Source organism: Doryrhamphus excisus, linkage group LG2, assembly GCF_037039965.1.
Source record: "Doryrhamphus excisus strain RoL-2023G ecotype Guam linkage group LG2, RoL_Dexc_Guam_v1.1, whole genome shotgun sequence".
Taxonomy (NCBI): Eukaryota; Metazoa; Chordata; class Actinopteri; order Syngnathiformes; family Syngnathidae; genus Doryrhamphus; species Doryrhamphus excisus.
In genome coordinates this window covers 19,303,026-19,328,724 of record NC_136358.1, presented here as the reverse complement: position 1 = coordinate 19,328,724, position 25,699 = coordinate 19,303,026, and the positions used below count along the sequence as shown (strand labels likewise).

At 43.7% G+C, this 25,699-nt stretch overlaps 1 protein-coding gene across 1 annotated transcript in view; it reads left to right on the top strand.

Moving 5' to 3' along the window:
- The first annotated feature begins 11,023 nt into the window (after window positions 1-11,023).
- Window positions 11,024-25,699, top strand: part of LOC131132339 (hepatocyte growth factor-like) — a 28,049-nt gene continuing 13,373 nt past the window's right edge. The window contains exons 1-9 of the mRNA XM_058077877.2: window positions 11,024-11,236; window positions 14,422-14,584; window positions 14,658-14,770; window positions 15,095-15,209; window positions 19,615-19,757; window positions 19,841-19,961; window positions 20,034-20,152; window positions 23,544-23,721; window positions 24,528-24,661. Coding sequence (XP_057933860.2) covers window positions 11,173-11,236; window positions 14,422-14,584; window positions 14,658-14,770; window positions 15,095-15,209; window positions 19,615-19,757; window positions 19,841-19,961; window positions 20,034-20,152; window positions 23,544-23,721; window positions 24,528-24,661 — 1,150 coding nt within the window. The 5' untranslated portion in view covers window positions 11,024-11,172. The remainder of the gene's footprint in view (window positions 11,237-14,421; window positions 14,585-14,657; window positions 14,771-15,094; window positions 15,210-19,614; window positions 19,758-19,840; window positions 19,962-20,033; window positions 20,153-23,543; window positions 23,722-24,527; window positions 24,662-25,699) is intronic.

The window sequence follows — 25,699 nt, the reverse complement described above, 5'->3', positions numbered from 1 at the left end:
TCTTTGTTGACGTAGTTCTTTACAAAAACACAAAGACAATAAGCATCACTTTCCAAAAGACGGCCCAGCCAATCATTATCCTGCACCCGGAGTTGACATTTGTAGGACATTCCACGTGCCAGCAAACAGCAGGTGACCGTGGTGAGTCAGAGGTCACATCAAACCCTGGTACCGCTCGCTCGCTCGCTGCACACATCAAAGATTTTTCTTCCCGGGGAGCGCACTCTCACTCTGCAGCATGACACATGAGAAGAACACCTTGCAACAATTAGCTGGAGTCGCTGGCACTGTGGACTTAAAACGGATACAACCGGAACCTTCAAAAAAGAAAGGAATCATCCGCCCTCCTCTCTTGGCTACCTGCTGCCGCTGCCGAAGGAATGCCAAGATCTCACTTCCCGCCCATTCCTTGTAATCTCAAATCTAGAGACACACACAAAAAAAAAAGATAAGACGTCGCCGAGCCTCAGGGCGCAGACGCTTGAGTGAGAGCGTCACGGCGATAAAAGATATTTCTAAACATATCAATCGCGACTTGGCGTAAAAAGAACACCCCCCACCCCCCCGACCGCCACCTCCCTCGGGGCCCGTGACTATCACGGGGTATTTATTAGGCCTCTTGTGATTGGCTTTTGAGGGCCGGCCAAAGAAATGCCTGCATTGAGGTGTTGGGTGGTGCACAGGACCAAGGTGCCCTGGACTCGCTAAGCTGCCTGATCACGGCACACTAGCAAGTTTTTTCTACTGTGGGGGCCATTTAGGATGTCTTTCGGTTTGGTTTTTCTGGGGTTTTTTGGGGCTTTATTCTGGCGTCCTATATTTGGTTGACTACTAGTGTGGTATATAAGTCCAGAAGGGGGTGGGGGGATCCATAGAAAACAGGTTTCAGGTATTAAAACCCAACAACTGATGGTTTTGTACTGTAGGGGCCATTTATGATGTCTTTCGGTTTGGTTTTTCTGGGGTTTTTTTGGGCTTTATTCTGGCGTCCTATATTTGGTTGACTAGTAGTGTGGTATATATAAATCCAGAAGGGGGTAGGGGGTCCATAGAAACCAGGTTTCAGGTATTAAAACCCAACAACTGATGGTTTTGTACTGTAGAGGCCATTTATGCTGTCTTTTGGTTTGGTTTTTTGGGGGTTTTTTGGGGCTTTCTTCTGTCGTCCTATATTTGGTTGACCACTGGTGGGGTATATAAGTCCAGAAAAAGGGTAGGGGGTCCATAGAAAACAGGTTTCAGTTATTAAAACCCAACAACTGATGGTTTTGTATCAAGTTTTTTGTACTGTAGGGGGCATTTATGATGTCTTTCAGTTTGGTTTTTCAGGTTTGTTTTGGGCTTTATTCTGGCGTCCTATATTTGGTTGACCACTAGTGTGGTATATAAGTCCAGAAGGGGAGTGTGAGGGTCCATGGAAAACAGGTTTCAGGTATTAAAACCCAACAACTGACGGTTTTGTATGAAGTTTTTTGTACTGTAGGGGCCATTTATGCTTTCCTTGGGTTTGGTTTTGGCTTTATTCTGGCGTCCTATATTTGGTTGACCACTGGTGTGGTATATTAAGTCCAGAAAGGGAGTGGGGGGGCCATAGAAAACACGTTTCAGGTATTAAAACCCAACAACTAATGGTTTTGTATCAAGTTTTTTGTACTGTAGGGGGCATTTATGATGTCTTTCAGTTTGGTTTTTCTGGTTTGTTTTGGGCTTTATTCTGGCGTCCTATATTTGGTTGACCACTGGTGTGTTAAGTCCAGAAGGACCAGTGTTCTGGTCACTAGGTGGCAGTAATGATACAACATTAGCTTCCATGACGTTACCTTGACACTACATGAAGTCAGCCGGCATGTCAACACGTTTGTCTTTTCTGTGGCGCCGTCTGGAGTCCCTGCAGCATCAGAGTTGCACTGTGATGTAAACAATGATTAATGGGAATGTAAAGGTGACTGTAGGCGTGTTCTTTCATGACTACAGGACTCTAATAATGTTAAGAACCTGTACTTAGAAAGTCATAAACATGTTTTCTATGCTGTAATTATAAAAACATTAGCCACGTGTACATGGACCCAAATATTCCAATTTCATTCGGGTTATTTGCTCAAGTGGAAGAGAATCTAAACCCTGGACTGGTGGCCAGCCAATCACAGGGCACATATAGACAAACAACCATTCACACTCACATTCATACCTATGGACAATTTGGAGTGGGTAATTAACCTAGCATGTTTTTGGAATGTGGGAGGAAAACCGGAGTACCCGGAGAAAACCCACACAAACTCCACACAGAGAAGGCCGAGGGTGGAATTGAACCCGGGTCTCCTAGCTGTGAGGTCTGCGCACTAACCACAATGACCGCCATGCAGCCTTATGTCAGGTAATACCCATGAAAATTGTTAAAATGCTAACATGTTAACATTAGCTTGTTAATAACACAAACATACTAACTGTTAGCATGTTAACACTCTATGTAAGTTTGTGGGAGAAAACCGGGGAGAACATGCAAACTCCACACAGAGATGACCGAGGGTGGAATTGAACTTTTTTGTAGTCAGCAGTCGAACATAGGTTCGTTTTAGGAAAATATCAGTTCCCTACTATAAAAGGGAGACTATACCAACATTCATTCATTGATTTATTTTCTACCACTTATCCTCACGAATGTTGGCAGGGGGTGCTGGAGCCTATCCCAGTTGTCTTTGGGCGAGAGGCGGGGTACACCCTGGACTGGTCGCCAGCCAATCACAGGGCACATATAGACAAACAACCATTCACACTCACATTCATACCTATGGACAATTTGGAGTCGCTAATTAACCTAGCATGTTTTTGGAATGTGGGAGTAACCGGAGAAAACCGGTTATTCCAGAAAACCGGAAAATTGTTAACATGCTAACATTAGCTTGTTAATAACACAAGCATAGTAACTGCATGTTAACACTCTATGTAAGTTTGGGGGAGAAAACCGGCGAGAACAAACTCCACACAGAGATTGCTGAGGGTGGAATTGAACCCGTGTCTCCTAGCTGCAAGGCCTGCGCGCTAACCACTCGTCCACCGTGCAGCCCCAGATTGAAAATCATCTGACAAAACTGATTTGGATCCAAACTCACAAATTGGATCCAAATCAGTTCCCACTTTTTGAAGTAGCATCCAGACTTCCAGTTTAATGTTGCGGAAGCAGATAACAATAAACGTCAATAAATGATGATTGTGCGATATTTGCTGTTTGTTCGATTCCGTTCTAGCGAGAGCAGATGTTCAACCATAACGAGGCTGTTGACTCTCACTTTAACCGTCTTCTGACACGACAAGCACCGCTTCCACCTGTCTGGATGCACAGCTGCGCAGCTGAAGCTCGTGTTGGACTGACTCACTTGAACGCCTCACACACACATACAATCCGGCGCTTTGATGTTAATGGTCAACCTGTTAGCATGCGTGTGTGACGGAGCGTACTAGTATGTGTCCATTGAAGTAGTACTGCACCTTTTACAAAGATAATAGCGGTTCATTATGATGAGTGTTGCAATGTTATTTTGGTTCTAGTTTGTGGTGTTTTGTTTATTTTTATATCGTCTTAAGAGACGATGCACTTGCCAAAAGTGTGTTTGCGTAACATCACAGCCTCGGGCACCACATTTTCAGGTGCACACGGCGGTCTGGCACGCACGGCGCAAATCGCAGACAGTCAAAGGAGTCATTATTAGGCTATCACTTTGCATTTGCGAGCATATTTCACTTCTTACGATTGTTACTCGCTTGCCTATACGCGGAACGGCGAGGTCAAACTCTGGTCCAGGCTAATTTGCCGCAGACGAAACCCGACTCCGTTAGCGCAAGCCAGCGTTTCAAAGCTGCAGGAAATCTATTAGCACCTGGCGGGACTCCCTGGTGCACCAACCGCCCCCCACATCACCTCCCAGTGCCCCGCCCCCGGTGTCCATAAAAAGCACGCAAGACCGCCGCCCTCCTGCTGCGACACTAAAGCCAACGGGATCTACGTGGTTCGATGTGTGTGTCTTTTTGCACACGTGGAGCTAGTTAGCGGCAAAGCTGCAGCTGCTAAGCTAATAGATGCGCGTACAGTAGGCGGCGACGGCGGGGACGGGGGCGGTGGGCGGTGTCCCGGCTATGACTCCAGGTCAAGTCAGGATCTTCCTAATATGCCAGCACAAATACGGACAAAAAATGTGTTTTATGAGCTGGCTAGCGGTGTGTTTGCATAAGATGTCTCATAAACAATCCCCGGGGCAACTTTTTGCCAGACTTCCTTCAAAGTCCATTTCTCATCTTGTTCTCAGAGTATTCAAAAAGTCCCCTGACGCTTGATTGAGACTGGCAAGCGAGCGAGGGGTCACGGGTAGTTTATGCCGGCCGCTACGTACGCATCTGTTCCTTGTCTTGTCCGTCGTGTCGGTCAGGTAGCGACATCACGATTAGCGTCCTGGAAGACGTAGGTGAGGTCAATTCTAAGTCGATCATGTTTATCGGTCACCAATCAAGAAACTGCTCAAGGAATTCTCTCTCGGAAGGGTACCAGAAAGTGCTCGAGTACGGATTGATTAGTCCAGAAGGGGGGAGGGGTCCATGGAAAACAGGTTTCAGGTATTAAAACTCAACAACTGATGGTTTTGTACGAAGTTTTTTGTACTGTAGGGACCATTTATGCTTTCGTTGGATTTGGTTTTTCTGGTTTGTTTTGGGCTTTATTCTGGCGTCCTATATTTGGTTGACCACTTGTGTGGTATATAAGTCCAGAAAGGGGAGGGGGTTCCATAGAAAACAGGTTTCAGGTATTAAAACCCAACAACTGATGGTTTTGTATGACGTTTTTTGTACTGTAGGGGCCATTTATGCTTTCCTTGGGTTTGGTTTTGGCTTTATTCTGGCGTCCTATATTTGGTTGACCACTTGTGTGGCATATAAGTCCAGAAAGGCGGGTGGGGGGTCCATAGAAAACAGGTTTCAGGTATTAAAACCCAACAACTGATGGTTTTGTATGAAGTTTTTTGTACTGTAGGGGCCATTTATGCTTTCCTTGGGTTTGGTTTTTCTGGTTTGTTTTGGTCTTCATTCTGGCGTCCTATATTTGGTTGACTGCTGGTGTGGTATATAAGTCCAGAAAGGGGGCGGGGGTCCATAGAAAACAGGTTTCAGGTATTAAAACCCAACAACTGATGGTTTTGTATGAAGTTTTTTGTACTGTAGGGGCCATTTATGCTTTGGTTGGGTTTGGTTTTTCTGGTTTGTTTTGGGCTTTATTCTAATGTCCTATATTTGGTTGACCACTGGTGTGGTATATAAGTCCAGAAGGGGGTGGGGGGGCCATAGAAAACAGGTTTCAGGTATTAAAACCCAACAACTGATGGTTTTGTATGACGTTTTTTGTAATGTAGGGGGCATTTATGCTTTTGTTGGGTTTGGTTTTTCTGGTTTGTTTGGGTTTCATTCTGGCGTCCTATATTTGGTTGACCACTGGTGTTGTATATAAGTCCAGAAGGCGGGCGGGGTCCATGGAACACAGGTTTCAGGTATTAAAACCCAACAACTGATGGTTTTGTATGAAGTTTTTATACTGTCTTTTGGTTTTGGTTCTTTCTGTCGTCCTATATTTGGTTGACCACTGGTGTGGTATATAAGTCCGGGGGATGGGGTGTCCACGGATCGATTAGTTTTGCAGTCAGTGAAACTACCGGATGCGAACAGACTAGTTATAATAAGGCTTGTAATATATTATTCTTCAGACATTTTATTCAGGCACAACCAGTCCTCCTCATCACCTCGACCAAGAAGATCTTGAACATCCAACTTCACGTTGCGAAACATTCAGAGTCGTCCCTGAACTCCACTCTCCTCAAGTTGTTCAGCGGACCATAAAATACAAGCAGCGCCACAAAGAGGAGGTCTTGGCATCCACCCTTGCAGGTCCAGGAATGTGAGACCCGGTCCCCCCTGGAGGCCAATCGCAACCGATGGGTTCTGGGATTCAGAGCCAATTTTTTGGCCAACATGTTGCACGCATCACTTCTTATTTTGAGGAATCCTGACGGCCGCATGCCTCGGAAGCGTTTTATCTCACCCCAACAAGTCGAAATTCTTATGGAAATCACAGATCGGAGGCCAAAGGTCAGCTGGCTCTCATAGTCTTGTCTCTTGTCCAAACATGGATTTACACTATCAGGAACTTCATGACTAACTTTGGATGAGTGAGTAACGTCTCCCAGAGGACGCGCTATAACATATATAGTAAGTTCTGTTGCTTCAAGCGCGGGTCTGGTGCAGGATTTATGCCTGGTTCTCTGGAATGCATGCCGTTACAGGTGATCTGGAGTTCCACGGGCGGTGCAACTTTGGCTCCGGATCTTCATTTTGAGGAGACGGATCAGGGATTATCACCGTCCATCAAGTCCCAACTAGAGAAACCCGCATACATTTCATTTTATACGTGCGAAAAATGGTATTATTTAAATGGACTGTTTGGGGGGTCAGCGGGCGCACGCCCCTGCTCGCCAGCTCGCTCACGTGCATGGTCCCGCCTAATTGGATTTATGTGCGGGAATGTTTTTTCAAAGCTGCACTTGTGAAAAGCGTCCACATCTGCTGGCCATTAGCGGTGGACGGAACACACAACAGAGAGAGGAAAGCCCCCGACGCCTTGATTCATTGGCCGGGCTTTTATTGTGGCGGAGGAAAATGGATCTTATCTCTCGGCCTTCGTTGTTTGTCCGTCGCTGGTCCAATTCTGCCACGTTGCCCCTCTTCCATTTTGACTCCGTGCAACTTTTTTTCCGCACCCCGACGTCTCCGCGCGCTTGGTGCCGCCCTCCATCCGGACAGTCGTTTGTCTTCGTTCCCCGAGGCCTGGGTGTTCCCCCCCTCCCCGTTTCATCTCATCCTTGAGTGGGCACCGGGAGAAGCTAGCAAGGGGGTCCGGCAGTGCCCCTGACCCCTCATCTGTCATCTGCAACGGGAAAGGCGCTCTCCTAATTGGGGGGGGAAAGCGATGAGGGGTTGGGGCGGTTGTTATTCTAGTGTTGGGCGGGTCAAAGGTGAAAAAGGGGAGATCACACCGGTGATTAGCCTCCTTCATGTGCGAGTGTGGAGGCCAGCTGGGGTGTCAAATAATTGCTGCTTTGTGGGATGGTCAGCGCCATGAATGGTCCGAGTCCAGGTCAGGACGTGGAGGCTAGCAGTTTCCTTACACACAACAATAAAATAGCCCAAATAAAAAAGACCATCATGAGTGGACATCGTTTTTAGTGGATATGACAAAAGCATAGGAAGCAGACTAAATGGTATTTTACATAGCCTATTTAAACTATGGCCAATTTGGATCAGATCCCGATTAAATGGCATTTCACACATCCTGTTTACACTGCGGCGAATCTATATCAGATCCGGATTAAATGGCATTTTACACATTCCGTTTACACTGCAGCCAATCTGGATCAGATCCAAATTAAATGGCTTTTTTTCACACCCCCTTTACACTGCGGCCAATCTGGATCAGATCCCAGATTAAATGGCATTTTACATGTTTACATGCCCCCTTTACACTGTGGCCAATCTGGATCAGATCCGGATTAAATGGCATTTCACACACCCCCTTTACACTGCGGCCAATCTGGATCAGATCCAGATTAAATTGCATTTGACATGTCCCCTTTACACTGTGGCCAATCTGGATCAGATCCATATTAAATGCCGTTTTACACGTCCCCTTTACACTGTGGCCAATCTGGATCAGATTCCAGATTAAATGGCATTTTACACGTCCGCTTTACACTGCAGCCAATCTGGATCAGATCCAGACTAAATGCCATTTTACACATCCCCTTTACACTGTGGCCCATCTGGATCAGATCCAGATTAAATTGCATTTTTACACAGCAGCCAATCTGGATCAGATTCAGATTAAATTACATTTTTACACATCCTGTTTACACTGCAGCAAATCTGGATCAGATCTGGTTTAAATGGAGATTTTGTTTCTACACATCCCGTTTACACTGCAGCCAATCTGGATCAGAGCTGGATTAAATGGCATGTTACACGTCCCCTTTACACTGTGGTGAATCTGGATCAGATCCAGATTAAATGGCATTTTACACATCCCCTTTACACTGTGGCCACCCTATGGTGGCTAATTTTGACCCCAACCTCCATTTTCATGACTGTCCAGTGTGCTTGGCTAGCTTGGCTAGCTTCATCTTCACATCAGAATCGGAGCAACACTGGGACTAATCAGTCGAAACCAAGCCAGGATAAGAATCTCTAAAGTTGTCGCTCAGGTTGACGGCAAATTAGCAGGTACTCTTCGGGGAGTTAGCTAGCTTCAACGTGTTCACCTAGTGTTTAACCTAGCTTTCCAACTAGCAATACCTTTGGAATGACGTCCTCCAAAGATGGACCCCCGGGGGTCCTTGAGTGGAAGTACAATCGCTGGAAGTTAATACTCCCGTTGCTGTGGCGTGTTTGGAAAAAGCGCTCCAGCACCTTCAGTCATCGGATGCATAATCAAGACTTAGCATATCTACCTGGGGGGGCTTGAAGCACGCTGCGCTGGGGGGGGGAGTTCAAAGGGGGCTGGTATGCACAGCAAAAAAAAATGTCTGGATTTCTTCTTTGCCGTGATTGACAGGTGTGATATGAGTGCGGTGTCGAGGACACCTGCCGCACCAAAGCCACCATGACCCGCTACACGTCCTAATGAGGGACGGACCAGGGGCGTCTGGCGTTTACCTCCGCCGACCATTCCTCCTCTCTGGAGGGCCCTAAGCGCTGCCGCCCATTAACGGCTGAAGTGTGGATTTCCTGTCAAATTCGGGTTAGCCCTTTTTGGCTGGTATCTGGACTGGATGCCTTCCAGCTGCCCCACGTTTAACTGGTCTTTGTGGTCCTTTTAAGCACCCTTCGATGCATCCTAGTATCCAAATCCCGTCTCCGGTGTGACCGCTTTGTCATGAACAGCGAAGTGATTGATTGGAAGTTTGTTTTGAGGCGCTTCGCTACCTGACGGGTGATCTTTTTTTTTTTTTTTGAGGTTGTGATCCCAGCGAGGTGGCGCCAAGTGATCTTTGGCACGCGCCGCCAAGAATCCCATCTGTTTTTCCACCAGAGCCAAAGTGACGGCTGCAGAGAAGATCCTGTCAGATAGACGCATGGTCTTACAATCATCCCTTGTTGGCGTGGAAGAGATCATGCGCTCTCTCTCTCGCTACACAAACTATGTTTCTAGTGATGGTAGTGATGATAATTATTTTTCTACGCCTCATCAATCAACTTAAAAATACCAGATTGCAAGTCCTTCAACATGAATGAGACATGCTTCTGAAATGTTCTTGTTCAAAGGCCATCAAGTGCAAATTAATGATTTTGTGGCGTGGAGTCAGTCACCCATGTGAGGCTAGGTGCCCGACCGCCTTCAGCCAGGGGGTCAAAAGTCAAGAAGTACGATGTCGGGTCCTAAAGAGGAATAGTAGGGGCTACAAAGTGAACACAAGACTACAAACAGCAAAGGTGACTCGGTAAACAAAGCTACTATTTTGTTCCATGCTTACATTTTACATCCACCACTTGTTGCTAGGCAGCATTTTCTCCCTAATTTGTGCAGGTTAAAAAACAAAACAAAGCTGCTTCCGTGGCAACGACGGCTACGGCAATTAATATTTAAAAAAACAATTTTTTTTTTATAAAAAAAAAATTCTTTAATATTCATTTCAATTCCGTGATAGGGCAGGGAAAGTTGCGTTGTTTTTTTGTTTTTGTTTGTTGTGAATTATCAAGTCATCCCGAAATAATGTTCTTCTTCGGATGCTTACGATACAGTCATACAAATTCCGCAAAAATTCTATGCTAACATTTTTACACATCCCGTTTACACTGCAGCCAATCTGGATCAGATCCCAGATTAAATTGCATTTTACACGTCCCTTTTACACTGCAGCCAATCTGGGTCAGATCCCATATTAAATTGCATTTTACATGTCCTCTTTACACTGCAGCCAATCTGGATCAGATCTGGATTAAATGCCATTTTTACACATCCTCTTTGCACTGCGGCCAATCTGGATCAGATCCGGGTTATATGGCATGTTACATGTCCCCTTTACACTGCAGCTAATCTGGATCAGATCCGGATTAAATGGCATTTTTACACGCCCCCTTTACATTGCGGCGAATCTGGATCAGATCCGGATTAAATGGCATTTTTACATGTCCCCTTTACACTGCGGCAAATCTGGATCAGATCCGGATTAAATTGAATTTTACACATCACCTTTACACTGCGGCCAATCTGGATCAGATCCGGATTAAATTGCATTTTACACATCCCTTTTACACCGCAGCCAATCTGGATCAGATCCGGATTAAATGGCATTTTTTTACACGTCCCCTTTACACTGCGGCCAATCTGGATCAGATGTGGATTAAATGGCATTTTCATTTCCGGTTTCACTGCAGCCAATCCGGATCAGATCCGGATTAAATGGCATTTTAACACAGCCCCTTTACACTGCAGCCAATCTGGATCAGATCCGGATTGAATGCCATTTTTTACACGTCCCCTTTACACTGCGGCCAATCTGGATCAGATCCGGATTAAATGGCATTTTACATGTCCCCTTTACGCTGTATATTAGCATAGTATATGACCTTGACTATATTGTCAATCACCCCACTACCTCAATATACTTGAAGCTTTACAATAAACACAATTATTTCAGTTAATCATGTTTTATTAAAATGTTATTAAATAAGTTTATTATTGTATTCTTTATGCTGCGAACTGAAAAACTGTTACCAAACAGTTGGTGACTCAGGATCACCGATATCAGCCTGAATTTCACTCGTGATTCCATCGGAAACGAAATCAGTTGAGTTTACGTATTTTGTAAAAGGTGCTTCTATTTTGAAAGCGACAACCGGACGTGGTACCTCCTCCCCATCCCAGCCAGCTTGACGCACGCGGTTAGTGGCGCCTCTGCGCGCTGAAAAAGAGCAGAGCCAGACTGAAGCCGTGAAGTGGGCGGGTTGAACCGAGGACGCCGAGAGAGTCGCGGTGGACATCCGCCGTTGCAGGACGTCACATCGAAGCATCCCCGAGTGTGCGACACGCAACCTGCCTGCACACGCAACACAACACGCACGCCGTCAGTCAGTCAGTCCACCATGAGGACGCACGTATGGATTTACCAGGCGCTTGTGTGCGCGCTGCTGGGCATGCTGGATGCAGGTAAGACCGATGCTCATTTGCTCATCTTTACTTTCACTTGGTGGGCTTAAATCGACACTTTTGTCTACCAACTTTTGAATGGAGTGATGCATGAGAGGTTCACGGTCAGCTTGGTACTTTGTAAACTTTTAGGATAGAGAGCGAGAGGGAGAGTGTTTTTCAACATTGAATAAGTGTTTGGCTCTAAGTTAAATATTTGCGCATTAGCTGCTCCCCCCCCCCATCAGGAGGCCGCCTTATTTCCTTTTATTTACTAGTGGATCATACCCCCCCCCAAAAAAAAAGTTTTATTGGGGAGCTGTTAAAAGCCCGAGTTCTTTAATATGTCCTTTTATTTCTTTATTTGCACCTCAAATAATATACAGCCGTTCTATTTAACATCCTTCAGCTGTTTCTGCAATAAAACAGTTGCAGACTTTCAGGTGCGTTTTTAGCCAATCACAGACGGAAGAAAGAATTTGTGGGAAAAGGCGCACTGATAGGAAAAAAAATCTTTTTGTCTTTAAATGTCATTATTATTTAATTTAGAAATTTGACTTTGAACCTTTATTAGAAAAAAATACAAAAATAAGAACAATTTGTTAATTAAAAGAAATTTAAAAATTAAAATAAATTTTATAAAAATGGATAAATCAAAGGATAAAGGGGTAATGCATTTTTTAAAAGTAATAAATTGTGCATGGTTGAGCATAAGTTTATAAAAACAGATAAAACAAATAAAATAAAAAAATAAAATATAGTATATAAATACATTTTTTTTAAAAAAGGTAATATATCTAAATTTGTAATAAAATAAAAGGCCCCCCTCCAAAAAAAACTACTTTAAAATATAAAATAATAAACAAAACCAAAGTGATCCCAGAAGCTAAAACGGCAACTTAAATAAAAGCAAAGGATGCATGCCCCCCCCTATGGAAAACCCTTAAACCCGACCCCCCCCCCCCCGACTGATCCAAGTTCTCCATCATAGACCACAGGTTATCGTGACATCCGTCCCCTGTGGACAAAGCGCCGACTCGGCCGTGCCAACCCTGACCCCTGACCCCAGGAGCCTCCCTCTGGGGTGGATGAAAGTAAAAGTTGGTTCCTTAACCAACTCGTATTCGCTTTAAACGAGTGGTTATAGTCCCGAAAGTGGACTTCAGAGACGCGCATCACGCCTCCTCTGGTTAGCGTCCTAAAGGAGATAGCGCTAGCGAGACGTTGGCGAAGGAGGAAGAGCCTAAGTGAAATGTAATTGGGCGGCCTGGCCAGACATCAGGGCTGCAACAACACTGTGATGAGTGCCAGATGTGCTCCACTTCAGCCCAAACATTCATCGCCAAAAAAAAAAAAAATTGCGACCACCTCGGATCGTGTCGCGGCCCCCGCTTGTAAAGCGTCGTAACTTAAGTCCACATTGTAACTGTAGTCCACTCAGGGTGGAGCTACGTGGCCTCCCCCCGGCAGGTGGAAATGAATTAAAAGACGGGCGCTGTCCTCCCGGTGAACCCCATCGTCTGCACACGTCGTCTTCGCGCTCGTTTGGTGTCGTCCTCGCGCAGCTAAACTAACTCAGCGGAAACAAGTCAATGTTTCACTTTGCTTGTCACTTTTACGGCGTTTACTCGTGCCATGTTTTCTCCCAAGACTTTAGTAGGGGAATACATCATGTTAAGCGCGGTATTAGCCCACGCTCTGCTAGCAACAACACAGCAAATCATTGCAAAGCGTTAGGGGCGCAGATTATTTGTTACGAGATTATTTGATGTGCCTTACACTCAAATTTAGCTTGAAAAAAACATAGAAAAACATTTAAAAAAAATTCTAGTGCTCAACTGAATTACGATATATTCATACGAAACATGTGAAAAACGGCAAATTCCATGCAAAAACAGTAGCATCTTTAGCTAGTGAGCTAATGTCATTGACATTCACAGATTTTATTTGAGTTTTTGCTGCCTGACGATGTTAACGTGATTTGTTATGCTAGCTAGCAATGATTTGGCTAGTGATTTCGCGCTACAATGTTTTGTAAATTGTGTGTATTAGCCCACGCTCTGCTAGCAACAACGCAGCAAATCATTGCAAAAGTGTTAGGGACGCAGCTTCCCAATTTGGGGTGGGGGGGTGGGGGGGTTAGTTACGAGATTATTTGATGTGCCTTACACTCAAATTTAGCTTGAAAAAAACATAGAAAAACATAAAAAAAAACATTCTAGTGCTCAACTGAATTACGATATATTCATACGAAACACATGAAAAACGGCAAATTCCATGCAAAAATAGTAGCATCTTTAGCTAGTGAGCTAATGTCATTGACATTCACAGATTTGGAATGATTTTGATGAGCTAGCGTGATTTGTTACGCTAGCTCATAATGATTTGGCTAGTGACGTCGCGCTTTTGCATTTTTTTTTTGTTTCCTAAAAAACATTTTATCTTTGCTAAATATTTTGCTAAATATTTTTTTGATAAATGAGAACACTGCAAGGCTATTCACATGTTTTTGTTGTTGTTGGGATGTTACTTTACTAACATGACTTTGAATTATTTTATTTGAGTTTGTGCTGCCTGATGGTGTTAACGTGATTTGTTATGCTAGCTAGCAATGATTCGGCTAGTGACGTTGCAGTCCTCGTAGCGCTACAAAGTTTTGCTCAAATTTAGCATACGTTTTCAAGGGGTGTCGAAAATTGTGTGTTTTTGCTAACGATGATAAATCTGTTTTTTTAGTTTGTACACTCAAAAGAGACAAACGTTTAGAGATAATAGCTTTTTTTTTGTTCCCAAAATTTTTTTTAACATTGCTAAATATTTTGAGCGTTACATGAATGAATGGGAACACCGCAAGGCTAATAAGCTAATGTCATTCACATTTTTTGTTGTTGTTGGGATGTTAATTTACTAACATGACTTTGAATTATTTTATTTGCGTTTGTGCTGCCTGACGGTGTTAACGTGATTTGTTATGCTAGCTAGCAAAATTTTTTAACATTGCTAAATATTTTGAGCGTTACATGAATAAAAGAGAACACTGCAAGGCTAGTGAGCTAATTTCATTCACATTCACCATTTTGGAAAAAATCTTTCTTACTTAACGTTATTTTCCATGATTAAATTAGAGTTTGTGCTGCCTGAAAGACGGCGTTAATGTTGTTATGCTAGCTAGCAGTTATTCCTCCATTAACGTTGCCTTCTTGCAGGTGAGGCCAGAAAGAGCCGTCAGTCCTTGCAGCGCTACGAGAAGTCCGAAAACCACCTCCTGGTCTGCGCGGACTGTCCTCAGCCGCCTTTGGTGCGCAACAGTCGCTCGCAGGAACATTGTGCGCGCAAATGCAAAAAAGTGAAGAAACACTTCAACTGCAGGTGAGGAATTGGCCGCCCATCTTTGGACTTTTATCCGACTCGTATCGCCCGCTCAACGTCTTCCTGTGTGCAGGGCCTTCAACTTCCACAAGCGCAACAGGAAATGCCACTTGCTTCCCTTCGACCGCTTTGGCCACGGCGTGCAGAAGCAAGCCAACGCTAACTTCACGTTGTACGAGAAGAAAGGTAAACAGAACGTGTTTTTTTGGAGGAGATACAGGTGCAAGGGGAGATGTTGACACAACAAAAGCATCCACAAGGCCACGCCTCTTCTTAATGCGAGCGTAAACATGCATCAACAACCTCGCAAAATCTTTGTTTACAGTCAGAGCCTGCTGGAATCTTGTACTTTTAATGCGTCGGCTGACATTTAATCGACTGCCTGTTTTGGGAATAACACACTCGAGACCCTAATGACCTTATATGGGCAACCTATGACGAGGAAAGTGCCAATGAGTGTTTAATAGGCTGAAGAATAAAGACTACAATTTTTTTTTTTCTCTCTCTCAGATTACATAAGGGAGTGCATCATGGGACCCAAGGACAGCTACAGAGGGAGGAGGTCTTGGACCAAGTCAAACATCACTTGTCAAGCTTGGTCAGATAATAACATCAATGAACACACGTAAGTACTCCCTTTTCTGTTTTGCTCCGCCTTACACCTAAAAGTCATGGGAACAACTTCACACGCCTATGCACCAAGACCAAGACCAAGACCGTAAGGCCCTTTGACCAATTTTACCAATTAAAGGGCGGAAGAAAGTCACTTGAAGCTTTTGCCAAATGTCTGTTTTTCATTTGGAAAAAGGACAAGATGCCTGTGAATATTCTTGCTCATCCGGGTCATTGTGTTCCTGGGTATTGAATCGATCGCGACTGGACTGTTCGGTTCGGTTCATCTGTTCAAGCTCACTGACCAGGTAGGACGAACCCAAGACCGACGAGATAGGACAGTTCTAGGAACATGAACTCCTCAGATTAGAGGCCAAATGACCACTTCACAGACAACCTGAACAGTCCAGATGTGATTGATTCAAGGATTGAAGGCCATTAGTGCGTCCACTATTTTAAATTTTACATTTTACATTTTACATTTTACATTTTACATTTTACATTTTACATTTTACATTTTACATTTTACATTTTACATTTTACATTTTACATTTTACATTTTACATTTTACATTTTACATTTTATAAATAAATTAAACTATATTGGGAAAGCAGGAAGTGAATGCAAAATATATATATTTTTAAAAAGTAAAAAAAAAATAAACTATTAGGAAAGCAGGAAGTGAACAAAAATATATATTTTAAAAAGTAAAAAATACAAAAAAATAAATTAAACTATATTATAAAAGCAGGAAGTGAACAAATGTAACAGTTACTGATTGTAAAAGTACCAGATGGAGGGGTAAGATTTAATAAGCTTTGCTTCTTCCTACTCCTTTTGGACATGTGGAACTGTGAACTGATTATGTGATGCATTCAATTGTAATCTGATTTATGTTCAAATAAAATTAAACCATAACCATAACAATTTGGCGGGATTTCTAGCTCCATTTGACTTAACGATTCCGTTCACGCTCTGTGGCACGAACGGCAAAGCCGGGGGTGATTTTTCACCATGTTGCCCTCCAGGAATGTCCTTCCTACCTGTTGTCTATGTCTATGTCAGCCGACCGTGTTGTCGGAAAGGTAATGTGTGTTGACGCCCAGCAGGGAAGTACAGGGTTGGAAGGATGGAACGTTCATGTTCATCATGGTGAATTCACATGCTCACCAGCTGGCCGGAGAGGGCTCTGTATCAAAAACAGCTTGTCTCTAAAATGCTTCATTTAGCTATCATCAACAGGAAGAATTATTGATATATGTCAATGTAGCACATAATAGCATCGTTAAGTTAGATTACAAGTTCCATGTTATCAGAAATAGTACTCATACTTGACTTTACTTTACTAACATACTAACTCCTTATTTCTAAAATGACAAATACTTCAACTTGCTGATATAGTTCATCTTCAAACAGCTAAAATAATGCATAAGGCTAAAAATAAATTAGCTAAAAATGTCATCCAATACTTCTCTACAAGAGAGGAGAAATATGATCTCAGGGAAGAAGTACATTTGAAACACATGATGTGCTATATATATATATATATATCACTATATTGACACTTACTATGGTACCCATTATGTCATTGGATGCTCATATCACATACTTCGGTACGTGACAAAAAAATTGTAATTTAATTTAATTTAAAAAGTAAAAAAATAAGTTAAACTATATTAGGAAAGCAGGAAGTGAATGAATTTTTTTTTTTTAAAAAGTAAACATTTTTTTAGTAACTATATTAGGAAAGCAGGAACTGAACAAAACATTTTTTAAGTAAAAAAAATTAAACTATTAAGAAAGCAGGAAGTGAACAAAAAATGTTTTATAAAAAAGTAAATAAATAAATTAAACAATATTAGGAAAGCAGGAAGTGAATGAAAAATATATATATTTTTAAAAAGTAAAACTTTTTTTAACTATATTAGGAAAGTAGGAAGTGAACAATTTTTTTTTTAACGTTAAAAAAAATTAAACTATTAGGAAAGCAGGAAGTAAATGAAAAATATATATATTTGTTATTTTGTGTCCTTACTTAGATTGACTCCAATTTTATTTTTACATTTCGGATAAAAAAATGGACGTCGTTTGCAGCAGAATCACCGCTAGCCATTTTAACTGTTGACTAGCCGCTACCTCCAGCCTTTTATATCTTCAATGTCATTCTCGTCTGTCACTTTTTTTTGTTTTGTTTTTTTTTTACAACCCGAGTGCTCCAACTTTATAAAGTCAACTCTACGGCGAGTCGTAAATATTTTCCCATAGTCGCTTTCACAGACGTGCGTCCTTCTCCGCTCTGCCAGTACGCTTCAAGTATGCAAGTACTCCGAGCTAAAGTATGGACTTTGGCACCGAGATAAATTCAATGACTAACTGGCTAACATCTGTTAGCGCAGCATCATTACGGCTAACGTGCTCTTAATGCGGGGGCCTTTTTTTATGGACTCCTGCCACATGCAACTTGTTTTGCGTGGGGGGACCATGTACTACCTTGTAACGCAATTTATTATATACTCTAGTAGATTAACACGAAGCAGATGTTGGGGGGGGGTGGTATTTTAGTCACTTTTCAAGCTTGTTCTGGGTTGAATCATGTTGTGCATTAGTGGAGAAGCCTTATGTAAGCCCCGGGGTTTGAAGAGGAAGGGGGGGCGCAAGGGGAAGAGTCGTTTTTAAAGGGTCGAGTGATTGGACAACCTGCTGAAAGGCTGCTATTTTAGGTCAGCGCTTGTTTCTTTGGGAATCCAGGCTCAAATATTTTTCCCGGTGCTCTCAGGGTGAGAGTAAACCCGGATTAAGGTTTAAGGACGTCTTTAAGAATTTCCAAACTCTATACTGGTCATCAAATCAAATCAACTTTATTTGTATAGCACTTTTCCTGCAAAGACATGCAACACAAAGTGCTTTACAGAATTAAAACAATTACCACAATTAAAAGGAAAAAAAAAAAAAAAAAAAACTCCTTCCCGCCCTCCATACTAGACACACACAATCACACAATCACACACAGTAGGGAGACATGGCGTGGCGCTGAGGATCAAGCAAACGCCACCTTTGGGGCCGTCCACACTGGGAGGAGCCACAGGCCGTGCCATCGGGGGACCAGCACCCGGGCCCCCGACTTCGACAGATGGGCAGACCCCCACATTAAAGGGAGGAACCGCCAGCCGGCCGGGTCGAATGGACCCAAGGATGGGGTTAAAAGCTGAAGACTAAGAGCATAAAATAGGACTAAAAAGATAAAAACATAACACTGGAGTTAAAAGCTGAAGACTAAGAGCAAAAAAATAGGACTAAAAAGATAAAAACAAAACACTGGAGTTAAAAGCTGAAGACTAAGAGCTTAAAATAGGACTAAAAAGATTAAAAACAAAACACTGGAGTTAAAAACTGAAGACTAAGAGCAAAAAAATAGGACTAAAAAGATAAAAACAAAACACTGGAGTTAAAAGCTGAAGACTAAGCATAAAATAGGACTAAAAAGATAAAAACATAACACTGGAGTTAAAAGCTGAAGACTAAGAGCATAAAAATAGGACTAAAAAGATAAAAACAAAACACTGGAGTTAAAAGCTGAAGACTAAGCATAAAATAGGACTAAAAAGATAAAAACATAACACTGGAGTTAAAAACTGAAGACTAAGAGCATAAAATGGGACTAAAAAGATAAAAATATAACACTGGAGTTAAAAGCTGAAGACTAAGAGCATAAAATGGGACTAAAAAGATAAAAATATAACACTGGAGTTAAAAGCTGAAGACTAAATAGGACTAAAAAGATAAAAACATAAGAAAAGTTTAAAAATATGAGTTAAAAGCCTGATTAAAAAGGTGCGTCTTTCAGCTTTTTAAAAAAAATATCAACAGTCTCCACAGTCCTGAGGCTCTCCGGCAGGCTGTTCCACAGGTGGAGGTCCATAGTTGCTAAATGCTGCCTCACCGTGGGTTTTCGTTCTGGTTTTGGTATTGTTAAAAGACCAGTGCCGGAGGACCGCAGGGTAAATAAGAAGGTCCCGTTTAAAAAACAGTAAGAGAATCTTAAAATGGACCCTGACCCATGTAGCGACTTTAAAACCGGTGTAATATGTAGTTATTGTGCTGATTCCTGGTTCCTGGTGCTGGAGGGATTAGAATTCAAGATGCAGGTGATCCATCACTTTGTTGTGTGCTTGTGTTTGAGTTCCTGTTGCACATGAGTTAGCGGCGACAAGGTATCACTCTTCCGGGCAATCATGCAAAAGTTTTGGTCGAGGTGTATCCATGACTTAGTTAGCATACGCTTGTCGTTTTTGAAACGTAACCTTGTCCATGCAAATGGATTGCGGATTTATTTTCCTTGCTAGCAATGCGAACCGACCCGCTCCCTAAAATTTATTTGATCAACTAAGCGCCCTCAACAATGTCTCCCCCCTTTGTAGGTTTTATCCCGATAGGTACCCGACGCAAGACCTGAGGGAGAACTTCTGCCGGAATCCCAACAACGACCCCGGTGGTCCGTGGTGCTACACCACCGATCCCAACGTAAGAGCCGAGGAGTGCGGCGTAGCACATTGTTTCGAGGGTAAAGCTCCTGATTTGTTTTCCTGCCTTTGCCGTTTGCTGTTTCTGCGGGGAAGCTTAACAAAAGTTGAATTGCGTCGACAGATGTTTGCATGACATGCAACGGCGAGGATTACCGAGGAAAAGTAGACCATACCGAGAGCGGGAAGGAGTGCCAGCGATGGGACTCATCCAGGCCACATAAACACTACTTCCAGCCTAAAAAGTATTCAGACAAATAAAGGTCAAACCAGAAACCAGTATCAGTTTTAAGCTTGGAGTGTTTTCTCCTTATCAGGTACCGGGACAAAGGCTTATCGGACAACTACTGCCGGAACCCGGATAACCGCCTGCGTCCTTGGTGCTACACCATGGATCCCAAGACTCCCTGGGAGTACTGCAACATCACAGCATGTGGTAAGCAGTCTTCGTGGATGTTAGGAACACATTACATGATCACAGAGTCCTAATGGTGATGGGCAGACTGAGGTTTTAAGGCTTGAGAATTGATGGCGACAGACTGGACTGATGCTCCTTGATGGTGGTTCCTTGGTGGTTGATGTCAGCCCAGTAATTCTTGCCCCTGCGGGGCCTCGTGGGATTTTTATTTGCCTTTCTTTGTAGACTTTTACGCAGACAGAATTGGTTTCGGGGGATGACTTTGTCTTTGTGGTTTTTTTTAAGCTAGTTAGGCAACTTAATGTCAAGGGATCGGTTCTGTGGAGGACGATAAGGGCGCTTGGACCTACAACCACTGGACTTTCTGTGTTTTGCCACTTACCAGTTAGCTCACCGCTTTACTTGTTGCTAAGCTAATGTACTAGCTATCGGGGCAATAGAAACATGAAGTGATTCCTTTTACTGACTCGACTTCTGAAGAGTCACTCGATTCATGGTACAGGTGTAAATGTTGGCCAAGCACCCGCGTGTTTGTGAAACTTGACTCTTCATCGAGCACCTGTAAATCACCAGTCAGTCAAACTCAAGTTGTCACCTGAAACTCAAGTATTCGATGAGTTCCAGTGAGTCAGTGACCCTTGAGTACCCACGAGTCAATGAAACGCAACGTGAGTTACTGAAAATTGCCTCTTTGTGGAGTACTTGGAAATCAGTCAACTCTATGTTGAGTACCCCTGAGTTAGTGGAACTGCAGTGTTCAAGGAGTACCAGTGAGTCAGTGAAACTCGAGTCTTCCATGAATTTCCAATGAATTTGTTGAGTACCCACGAGTCAGTGAAACCCAACTTTTCATCAAGCAACTGGGAGTTACCCGAAACTTGAGTCTTTGTTGAGTACTCAGAAATCAGTGAAAGTCAATTCTTTGTTGAGTACTTGTGGCTTAGTGAAACTGAAGTGTTTGACGAGTACCAGTGAGTCAGTGAAACTCGACTCTCCATCGAGCACCTGTAAATCACCAGTCACTCATGAGTCAGTGAAACTCAAGTATTCGATGAGTTCCAGTGAGTCGGTGATTCTCAAGTACCCACGAGTCAATGAAACTCAACGTGAGTTACTGAAACTTGAGTCTTTGTGGAGTACTTGGAAATCAGTCAAAGTCAACTCTATGTTGAGTACCCCTGAGTTAGTGGAACTGCAGTGTTCAAGGAGTACCGGTGAGTCAGTGAAACTTGAGTCTTCCATGAATGCCTTTGAAGTGGCATTGAGTGAGTCTTTGTTGAGTACCCACGAGTCAGTGAAACCCAACTTTTCATCAAGCACCCGTGAGTTACCCGAAACTTGAGTCCTTGTTGAGTACTCGGAGATCAGTGAAAGTCAACTCTTTGTCGAGTACTTGTTGTTTAGTGAAACTGAAGTGTTTGACGAGTACCAGTGAGTCAGTGAAACTCGACTCTTCTTCGAGCACATGTGAGTCACTCAACCTCATGGAGTCTTAATGGGGTACCCATGAGTACTGGTAATTTTTTGTCCATTAATTGTGAATCAGTAAACCTTGAGTGTTTGACTGGTAACAGTGAGTCAGTGAGTCTTTGTTGAGTACCCACGAATCAGTGAAACTCGACTCTTCATCGAGCACCAGTGAGTCACTCAACCTCATGGAGTCTTTATGGCGTACCCATGAGTGCTGGTAATGTTTTGTCCATTAACTGTGAATCAGTAAACCTTGCGTGTTTGACTACTACCAGTGAGTCTTTGTTGAGTACCCACGAATCAGTGAAACCCGACTCTTCATGCAGCACTCGTGAGTGAATGAAACTCAAGTTGTCACGGAGTACCCGTGAGTTAGTGAAATGCGACTCTTCATCGAGCACTTGTGAGTCACTGAAACTCAAGTCTTTGTCGAGTACCCATGAATCAGTGAAACCCAACTTTTCATCAAGCACCCGTGAGTTACCCGACTCTGTGAATCACTAAACCTTCAGTGTTTGACTACTACCAGTGAGTCTTTGTTGAGTACCCACGAATCAGTGAAACCCGACTCTTCATGCAGCACTTGTGAGTCAATGAAACTCAAGTTGTCACGGAGTACCCGTGAGTTAGTGAAATTCGACTCTTCATCGAGTACTTGTGAGTCACTGAAACTCAAGTCTTTGTCGAGTACCCATGAATCAGTGAAACTAATTTCTTTGTTAAGTCAGCGAAACACAACTCTTTGTTTAGTACTCATGAGTCAGCGGAAGTCAACTCAAGTACACGTGAGTCATTGAAACCGGAGTCTTCTTCGAGCACCTGTCATGTGGCTCCGGTAGAAACGGTATCGGAGAATTCATTTAAGTCCAGGTTTAAGGACCAGGTTTGGACCAGGCTTTTATCCCCATGGGAAAGACATTTAGGTGGATAGAAATTGCACAATCAATGAATCTTTTTTTTTATTTAGCTGGCGGGGTAACGGGTGAGTCAGACAACGAGTACCCGTGAGCCTCAACTTGCAGTAAAAAAAAAAAACTTGCAGTCTTTGAAGGCCTCGTTCATGAGTCACACATCTCGATTGTATAATTCATTTTTTTACTGTAGTCAGCAAGTTTGCTTGTCAGTTAGCCGTTAGCCTACTATAATGTCACTAGCCGCTTTGGGTTAGCGTTTTTTGGCTAATTGGCGAGCTAATGCAGTGGTTCCCAAACTTTCAGATATTGCACTTCATTTTTCAGTCAGTACTGTATCAGACAACAAAATTAGAACTATCGTTTTTTTGCCTTAGTGGATTATCTTAAATGACCGCAATGTTTTGACATCATTTTTGACATAGTTCTTTCATATCCACAAAATCTGAGAATGCAAACGCATTTACTCCGCAAAGCCAGCCAAAGTCGACTCGTGGGAAGATTTTGCAACACAAAGGATAGCCGAAGTGGAGTAAAAAAAAAACACAAAAAAAAAATTGTGGGAGTAGGTGCATATTTGAGAGAGCATCCTTCATTGTTTCTGTCGGCATGCATTGACTTGACGGTGAAGGTTCTGATTTAGAGACTGGGCGTAGGTTTGTCCAGATGTGTGTGTGTGTGTGTGTGTGGATCCTCATAGAGATGATAAAACCTGGCATGCCTTGCAGGAAAAAAAACCTCCTCCATGTTCTGCCATGTCATCTGTCAAAGGCCAAAGAAAAACCATCTGATCAACTTTAAAGTGTGGAAGAATGTCAGTGTTATGAGTAAACAGCGAGGAAGGTTCCAAGTGGGGGTTGGGGGGTGGGTGGGGGGGGGGGGGGGGGGGGGGTTGTGCTACTGTTTTTGATCATCAGTCCGGAGGTTAAACATGCCACATTCTTCCCAGGATTAATACCTCCCTCCTTGGCATTTCCCCTACAAAACTTCCACAAGCTCACTTGTTTTTCCTCTCCCTTCCTGCGAAGAGTCCGACTCCTCCGGCGTCGAGGAGCCAGATGTGAACGTGACGGCGTCCTGCGTCCGTGGAAAGGGGAAAGACTACCGCGGCACCATGAACGTCACTCCCGAGGGGGTGACGTGTCAGCGATGGGACTCGCAGTTCCCCCATCAGCACTCGTTTATTCCCCGCCACTTCAAATGCAAGTGAGTCCTGAAAACCGGGGAAAAAAATTTAATTTTCCAAATGAGCTCAGTTTAGGGCGGCACGGTGGTCGAGTGGTTAGCGCGCAGACCTCACAGCTAGGAGACCAGGGTTCGATTCCACCCTCGGCCATCTCTGTGTGGAGTTTGCATGTTCTCCCCGTGCATGCGTGGGTTTTTTTCCCGGGTATTCCTGTTTCCTCCCACATTCCAAAAACATGCTAGGTTAATTAGCGACTCCAAATTGTCCATAGGTATGAATGTGAGTGTGAATGGTTGTTTGTCTATATGTGCCCTGTGATTGGCTGGCCACCAGTCCAGGGTGTACCCCGCCTCTCGCTTGAAGACAGCTGGGATAGGCTCCAGCACCGCGACCCTCGTGACGATAAGCGGTAGAAAATGGATGGATGGATGTTCATACTTGGCTGCATGGCGGTCGAGTGGTTAGCCCGCAGACCTCACAGCTAGGAGACCCGAGTTCAATCCCACCCTCGGCCATCTCTGTGTGGAGTTTGCACGTTCTCCCCGTGCATGCGTGGGTTTTTTTTCCGGGTATTCCGGTTTCCTCCCACATTCCAAAAACATGCTAGGTTAATTAGCCACTCCAAATTGTCCATAGGTATGAATGTGAGTGTGAATGGTTGTTTGTCTATATGTGCCCTGTGATTGGCTGGCGACCAGTCCAGAGTGTACCCCGCCTCTCGCCCAAAGACAGCTGGGATAGGCTCCAGCACTCCCCGCGACCCTTGTGAGGAAAAGCAGTAGAAAATGAATGAATGAGCTCGGGTTATTGTAGCATGTGCTTTCAGGGACCTGAGGGAGAACTTCTGCCGCAACCCGGACGGCGCAGAGTACCCGTGGTGCTTCACCAACGACCCCAACCAGAGGAAAGCCAACTGCACGCACATCCCCAGGTGTGGCGCCGAGGACGCGCAGAAAACTGGTAAAGTTACAGAACTAAAATGACAGAACTCTGCCAAAAGTTGGGAGTTCTTCCTCGACCGATACCCGTAATTCACCCACTGCTGTCCTCTCCCGTCGGCCAATGAGAGGCCCGAGATTGTACATTTGAATTGTAATGAGTCAAGCGGCTAACAAACACGACACGGCAGCCAAAATAGTCGTTCCCACAGGACTGCAATCTGCTGTGTAAAAACATGCAAAGGAAAACAAACACGTATTGAACTACAAATGAACTTTCTTCTGTCGCTTTGGTGCTCCTACTGACCGGCGATTTGTGCGTTTATGTCGATTCATTCATTATCCAATTTATCGATATTTATTCTAGTGTTCTAGTCATCGTTGTTTCATTGAAAAATGTAAATATCCTCTCATTTTAGCTTCTCAAACTTGAATGTTATACTACTTCCTTAGTCATCCATGAAATAGACCTACTGGGGTGTGAGAAGCTTTTTTTTTTATTTAATGATTCAAAAAATGAAAATATTAGTCAATTTGACACTAGGAAAAAACACTGCTGAACAAAACTACTGCTGGAGCCTATCCCAGCTGTCTTCGGGCGTGAGGCGGGGTATACCCCGGACTGGTCGCCAGCCAGCCAATCACAGGGCACATATAGACAAACAACCATTCACACTCACATTCATACCTATGGACAATTTGGAGTCGCTAATTAACCTAGCATGTTTTTGGAATGTGGGAGGAAACTGGAATACCCGGAGAAAACCCACGCATACACAGGGAGAACATGCAAACTCCACACAGAGATGGCCGAGTATGGGATTGAACTCGGGTCTCCTCGCTCTGAGGTCTGTACACTAACCACTTGACCGCAGTGCAGCCAAGTATGAACATCCATCAATCCACTTTCTACCGCTTATCCTCACAAGGATCGCAGGGGTGCTGGAGCCTATCCCAGCTGTCTTCCGGCGAGAGGTGGGGTACACCCTGGACTGGTGGCCAGCCAGCCAATCACAGGGCACATATAGACAAACAACCATTCACACTCACATTCATACCT